A 7,733-nucleotide genomic window follows, 5' to 3' on the forward strand; every position below is an offset into this window, starting at 1 on the left:
ACTAATACAGTGTAAATAATTCACACTTCATTTTTTTTCCATTACAATCACAGACCCTTACAAGCTCCTTAATATTTATGCTACTTTTTGAGTTTTGCGTATTTCGAAAAGTCTCTAGAACTTCAGTTAGCAACGATGATAAAAAAAATGTATGAAGTTTTTACTAGCATCTTAAATAATGGGAATTCAAAGGAAAAAACTCTTCAATTTTGAAATAAATAAATTGTACAGTTGTTGAAAACAGCAAGTTGAGCATTTAAAATTACATCATTTGAGATTCAAAAATATGTGTTTAATATAAATAAAAGCAGTAAAAAAAATTTGTTTTATTCACGGAAGTATTTTTAAATAAATGAGTTTGATAATTCTGGGGGAAAAAATCTTCTGACTCGCTATTATAGCTCTAGATATATGGCGAAATATGAAAAATGAATGGCATAAGAAACTTTGCATTTTTATTTTAAGTTATTGTGTTTTTTGTGTTTTGTTTTGTTGATTTGAAATATCGTCAAATTAAATAATTAGCAAACATAATGCGCGCCAATCAAACCATTAAAATAGCACCTCAAAGCGTATTAATTAGTATGTGAAATCAGATCACATCAGATCAAAAACTGCTTTCGGTAGAACATTCATTTCTGCACTGTGCACTATTATGTATTTCTACATTTTATTTTACTAAAAAGTTAAGTCCACATACATGATTATGGTTCTAAACCGTCTAAGCCTAAACATTTAAACTACTGCGGTTGTATTAATTTTATGCAAAGTTGTCATACTGGTCATACAACAAACATAAAATCCAGGAAAATGAAGAACAATAATTATTTTTAGGCGAAAAAAACACCATCAGGCTTAATTTGTAAAGTATTGCTGAATAGTATGATCAGTATCGTTTTTTTATTTGATTTATCAGAGCAGACATACAACGGGAACGGTAAAAAAGGCTTTGATTGCTGAGAGAATTACCCATCCATGGTATTACAACAAAGGGTTATAGTCATGTGGCTTAAAAAGCTATTAGCGATTGCAACGCTCGAATGCGTCATCTGGAAAGAGACCGGTTTCATGCCTTTGACCCTTCTCCCTTCCCTCTCCTCCTCTATTCAGTTGTATAGTAATGTACTACGATACTTTCCCTTTTCTTAATATTTTTCTTTCTTATTTAATAAAAATATTTTTTAAAATTTTCGTGATGCTTTTCTTTAGAACTCTGTTTAATGTAGTTTTCCAACTTAAAAGATTTTAATCTATATGAAAAGCAAGAGAGAAACCAACGTACTTCCTTCCTGTATGACTCTCCACACGCTAATGGGGAAAGCATGCGAAGTGTTGCCATAGGTAGAGAGTTCTGCTCTACGCCACCTGCAGCCCATTTCGATCTCCAATCTCGAAATGTAATTACTCATTTTTTGTGAAGACTTGATTTCTTTTTCTTTTTTTTTTAATCCTATTTTACTCAATTTCTCTGAAAAGAAAATACATAAAATTTACGTCCACCCCCCACCCCGATAATAATCGTTACTTTAAAATATTATCTGAGATGATTCTACAGAAACCAACTTACAAGTCTCATGACAATAAAATAAGTGAAAATTGTTGTTTACATTGATTTTTTATTTGTCTCATTTATAAGAATATGATTACTTTACTTGTGTTATTTACTTAAAAAGGTTTTCAAATTTAAAGTAATAATTAAAAATTCGTACACAGGCCAGATCGTTTCAATAAAATGAACATATATTAAAGTTATCTAAATGCTGTAAAAGGCACAAGTCCAAAATTCAAACCGTATAGGATTTCAATTTTTAATACATTGACATTCTTTTCTCTTTGTGGAAATCTCTTCTTTGGATACAAACACCATTAACGAAAATAATTTAAATAAAAATATTGTGATTAGCCAAGACGATATTACATCATGAGTATGCAAAAGCCCTAAACAAAACTTCATTTTATTTTCTGAACACAGTTAATTGAATTAGAAGTTTTATATATAATGACTTACATGCAACCTTGAATAAGTGTTCATTTATATACATAGAATTTCAAAGTATCATTTATAATTCATTTACTTTCGTTTAACATATGCTTACGTAGTTAAAAGAGTTGTTTAAAATACTTATAGTTAAAAGCCGTTAAATTTGACAATTATATCCATAGATGATGGTAGTTTTATTACATAGAAAAAAATAAAAGCATATTCAGATATATTTCAGAAACAATTTATATTTTTGTAATTGAATCACAAATATTTAAATATAGAATGTTTGTTATCATTATTTTATTAATATTACGAATTCAAGTTGTAAGAAAGTTATAAATGCGAAGTATTTATAGTTCAAATAAAATTAAGTACAATGCTTTTTTCAATAAGTCCTCCGCTATTTTTGCTCTTCGTGTTCTTTGTCATATTTACCGATGATATTAATCGCAAGTTCAAAAATATTTTATTCCCAAGTCCATTCTAATAAGACTTCAGTTTCTTTCATTCGTTCTTCAGTAAGCTTCCTTAAACGCTGTAGTTGGTCAGCTTTCAATGATTTTTTACCCTCTCCAACAACCCCTTTCCTGAAAAAGTGGGAGGCATCCCTCGCTGATTCGTTGTTTGAACTTGGCGCATCCTTTTTGGCTTCATCCACAAGTCTTCTTTTCATGTAATCAAAACTTGTGTGTAAAATGATTTTATCCAATATCTCTTCATTCTCTGTTATATTTTTGTAATATTCTTCTCCCAAAAACTTTGAAATCTTCTTTATTTCTTCTCTCGTGTTTTCCTTCAGAGACTCATATGAGATCAACAACATATTAGAATCTTCTTTATGCTTCAAAAAAGATAGCACGTGATCAAAATAAAGACCGTACGAAATTTCGCCCGATAAAAAGTCTTCAAAATACTGATCAAAATCTAATTCTTCGCTGTTATACCGCAGGAAGTGATAATATGAGACAAAAGTGTCTTCCGGCTTTCTGTATATGTAAATATATTTAGCATTGGGATTCTTTTTTATTTTGCCGTAGGGAAAATGGTGTTTGTAAACTCTTGGATTTGTAGTTATGGCGTCTACAGCGGCCTTCCCAGTGCTTTCCATAAAAGGTATTGTTCTGTACAACATTTCATCTTTGTTCGGAAAGGATTCTCCATTGGTAAGTATTTGAAGAACGATGTAAGAAATCCAAGTTGTTCCAGTTTTGGGATAGCTTGTTATTATGACATCACCATCTCGAGGCTCATAATCTAAAGTTTCTTCAACAAACTCTTGTTTGAAATGAGTAGTGATTGGAATTCCTCTGACGAGATGAAGCCGTTTTTTAGCCAAGATGTCTGTTTCCAGAGTAGTGCTCATTTTACGAGCCTAAAATTTAATAAACAAAAATAAGTACTATTTCTTACTTGAAAATAATCGATAAAAAGTGAATTCAACAGTATGATAAAGACTCCGTAGTTGCGCAATATTTCGATAAGTAATAGAATTTGCTATTATCTTTTTTATCTAATGGTATTTGTGCAAGTTTTTCTCAAATGTTGACCGATTTGTTCTAGATTATGGAACCAAAGTTAACTGAAAGTAGCAAGACACGTTCAGAATTGTCGTTTACTTATTATTTAAAAAATAATAATAATAATAATTGATTGATTGATTTTTGACTTATTTTGGCAATTCTTTTAATTTTTCGAGTACTAAGTAGACAAAGTTTTAATATAAAAAATGATACTTTTTAACTTCAAATATGATTTAAATTCTTAAAGCTTAACCAATATGATGTCACAAAAATAATAATAACAATAAAATCTGGTAAAATACACTACTTATTGCTATAAAAATTAGAGCACCTAGATAGAATTTTCGTTTATCGTTCATCCAAAGATAATTCCATGCGAAAACTAATTTTTAATAAGTATATCTATTGTTTTTAATTAGACGAAATCAGTTGAAAAGCTCTTGTGAAATCAAATTTTAAATATACGGATTTACTACTTATGTGCTACGGAAGCCTTAGAATTTGTAAAGTTAACCATCAATAACCGATTTTAGAAAACCTCTGTCTGTAACAAAATGTTCTTCACATTTTTTTTTAATTAAATGATGCATAAAAATTTCATTATTAAATTAAAAGGATGTCGCTCCAATTTCATAGTTTGATGTTTCGATTTATAATATAATAAAGCCTTATCAGTTTTAAAAAGTATATAAAATTAGAATAAAGACCCATGAGTTAAATAGAAAATCATGAGCTAATTTTAATTTACTAAATAATTCAATTTGATGTTCGATCCAATCCAATAATAAAATACATCCACTCTTTATACGCTTTTTGAATCTTTATCAAAAGTCAATTCTAGAAATATAGACCATAAGAGTCGTAAATATTCCCTTTACGATTCATATTGTCTATAGGATCCAGGAAAATAAACTGTTATCAAAATCAAGTGAATTATTATTCATTAAAGAGGCACTAATACATTAAATCCAGTTTAATTTCTCAGAAAAGAAAATCTGAAGGTGCTTCTTTTAGTTTCCCTCACGTCTCTCACTTTCTTGTTTAAAATCAAATAGATTTTCAGGTTTTAAATCTCGTCTATTTCATTAACTATTTTCATTTGCTTCCATTTGCTTTTTTATCCATCTTAAATATTGTCTCGCAGCCTCTAACCCACATATCTAGATCCGACACTTTTAAATATCCTTCCCAGTGCAAACTTAACATAATATCGTTAACTACTAAAAGTAAAAAATTTCTTAAAATCTTTAACATAATAAAATAAAATTTTAACTTAGTTAACGTTTATTAATTGACCTTAAACTTTTAAACCAAATTTAATTTTATAGTAAATAGTTTTTTCAACGTTATAAAAAATTGCTGCAAGTCTAAAAGTTAATAAAAAGCATTTGAGGATGTATTACTGAAGTTTAATGTTTACTTCTCGTAATTGTTTTTATTAAAATACCAGCCTCGATTAATAATTATTTTAGGAAAAAAAATTATTAAACGTATTTGTTAGCTATTAAATTTATTTTTATCGAAATTTTATGAAATCACTCAAAATATAAATAACCTCTTTCCAAACTTCCGATGAATTTGAATTTGCTATTTTTATAGATAGGTCTCTATAGCAGTAATTAAAATTCCATCAAATAATATTAGATTAAAAATATTATTTGAAGCTGTTTTGCATGTTTTAAAATAACCTAGTAAATTATCATACATCAAGTTTCTTTGTGTACTACAACTCCTACTGAAAGAGATAACTTCAGTTTTGATAAGATAAAAAGGTGAATGAAAGGAGAAGAAATAAGTTTATTTAAATGTATTTATTAATTGTTTGAGTTTCCGTATGAATAAATGAATGGATGTTTGAGGCCATAATTAGGTTAGAAATTACAGGAAATAAGCAAACAAAATTTTTTAATTAAATTACTTAATACGGGTATGAAATATCCAAAGTGAAGTGATTAGAAAAATTAAGGCGTTGCCATCGCAATGACTCTATACTTTAAATAAATTTCTGCGACAATTACAAACACAATCGACAAATATGCTATAATTAAGAAGCTAATTCGCAAATAATGAACAAATATTTCGAAATAAAGGAATGCTACTCACCATTAAGTTCCACAAAACGAAATATTAGATTAACACGAAATAAAAACAAAAATTTACCTCTTACAATTTTGTTTGTGAAAACAATTAAAAATTCAAAGCCAAAAATATGTTGCTATTCAGAACTGAGTATTACTACTATTGAGAATTATTTATGTAGTTAACAAGCAATAAACAATTTCTCACTTACAGTTGCGGAAGTCAAATGTATTAGATTAAGTTCATTTCAGAAATGTTAATTTTCCTAAAAAAATAATGTTTAATAACAATAATTCAACATTATCTTACAAATCGAGAATGAACTCCAAATAATAATGATATCCGTAAAGAATTTAAATAAAATAGTATTTGTTATAACATTTAAAAGAACGATTTAGCTGTTTACTTATTTAACAGGTGGCATTTCATAATTTGTTATTTGCAACAAAATCATCTGGTCTTTCACAAGAAATACGCTCTATTATTTCTCAGGTAACACAATAATAAGCCCAAATAATAATAATCTGTAGTTTCTATGTAGATCTGTTCTTTAGATGTCCCTCTACCAGTTTGAACGAAAATTGATAGTTGTAACCAGTTTTTAATGATATTAAAAGAAAGTTCAAGCTTAACTAACAGCTTAACAGCAGCTTAAACTAACATACTGTACATTTTGGTAATAAACAGATAGTTTGTAAACATTAAAATTTTTATCTGTTTCTAAAACTAAAACAAAAAAGCTTGCTATAATCCCAGTAAATGTCTCGAAAAATATTAAACAAATTATCTCACTTTAAAAGGTTACAATTAATGTTTCTTATCTTATACCCACTACTCTATGTATCCATATGATCCTATAAATAAAGTAGAATATTTATCTGTATGTATTTTATACAAAGTTGTAATTTTGATCCAAATCCACACCAAATTTAGTGCACACTGCGCAAAAAAAAAAAAAAAGAATACATTTGAACAAATTTTGATCTAACTTTTGAATTGTATGATATGCATTTTTTAACATTATTTTAAAGTATGACATTTGACATTAGATTTCCCATGAACTAGTCGACCGATTTCACACAAATTTTATATTTTGAAATATAAAATTATCTTCTTTAAAATGTGGCAAAAATTGTATACCCTAAAATTCAAAATTTTTTCCACTAATATTAAATAAAATAGTAAAAAAATGATAAATATTTAGTAAAAGTTATAATTTACGTAAAATTGTCTTTGGATAAAGGAATTTTATAATTGTGTGCACAAATTTTTCAATTCACTTAAAAGTAAAATTGACTTTAATGGGCCCAAATTTCGGACTCCGCTCTTCTGTCCAAACTATTGAGACTATATTTCCCAGATTGCGACTACCCTCTATATTTAGGACATCAGAAATTCGAATCTGTTTAAAAAAGTTATGTTTATATATTTTCAGAGAAAAGACCTTTTTTTTTTGTCTGATTTCGTAACGTAAAATATCGTATGCACTAATTAATCAGCATATTTAAATTTACCCTTTTGAATTATTAAGAATGAGACCTAGAGCGTTAAAATCCGATCATTTGATCAAAAGTTATTAAGGATGGCACGTGTTTTTATTTTGCACACTGAACATAATAAAAGAAAATGAGGTGAGTAATATTGGATTTATATTCCCTAAAGAAACGCCTTATCTATCTATCTATATTATATAAAGATAGATAGCAAGAGCACGTAGTGAGCAACCAGATAACAATAACCAGAGTGAGCATTATCAGGTTGTTCAATTCAGATTCATACAGTAAAAACATGACAATATTTAATTTAAACTCAATTAGGAATTAATTAATTTATTGAAGTGAGAATGCTTTAAAAGGCCGCTGTTGAATTGATATTTTTCTACTGGGAGCTACCTAAACGTCTAAAAAACGTTTAAGTGTTTGTATTGAATGCATTGAATTTTTTTATATCTCGCGTTTATTTATGCATTGAATTTTCGCGCTTTAAAATGCAGAATATTAGTGAAGCAATATTTGATAATTTATTTTGCTAATATGTTTCTTATTTAGCTAATGTTTTGATTTTTTCACCATGTACAATCTAAATAGCTAATATACTTTTTTAAAAGCCAATAAGAACATTGGTAGAATTCTTCTACATAAGTACAATAC

The 7,733-nt window shown here is 27.9% G+C and overlaps 1 protein-coding gene across 4 annotated transcripts in view; it reads right to left on the bottom strand.

Moving 5' to 3' along the window:
- Nucleotides 1-1,939: 1,939 nt before the first annotated feature.
- Nucleotides 1,940-7,733, bottom strand: part of LOC107457112 (sulfotransferase 1B1) — a 7,900-nt gene continuing 2,106 nt past the window's right edge. Inside the window, exons 1-2 of one of the 4 annotated variants that reach the window (XM_043044394.2) lie at nucleotides 5,893-5,989; nucleotides 1,940-3,356 (exon numbers count right to left, since the gene is read on the bottom strand). In XM_043044394.2, the coding sequence (XP_042900328.1) occupies nucleotides 2,451-3,347 (897 nt within the window). In that variant the 5' untranslated portion in view covers nucleotides 3,348-3,356; nucleotides 5,893-5,989 and the 3' untranslated portion in view covers nucleotides 1,940-2,450. Of the gene's footprint in view, nucleotides 3,357-5,607; nucleotides 5,771-5,794; nucleotides 5,990-7,733 lie in introns of those variants that run through there. The other 3 variants (XM_043044393.2, XM_071181471.1, XM_016075191.3) reach the window with 3 other exon arrangements.

The sequence above is a fragment of the Parasteatoda tepidariorum genome, chromosome 5, assembly GCF_043381705.1.
Source record: "Parasteatoda tepidariorum isolate YZ-2023 chromosome 5, CAS_Ptep_4.0, whole genome shotgun sequence".
Lineage (NCBI taxonomy): Eukaryota > Metazoa > Arthropoda > Arachnida > Araneae > Theridiidae > Parasteatoda > Parasteatoda tepidariorum.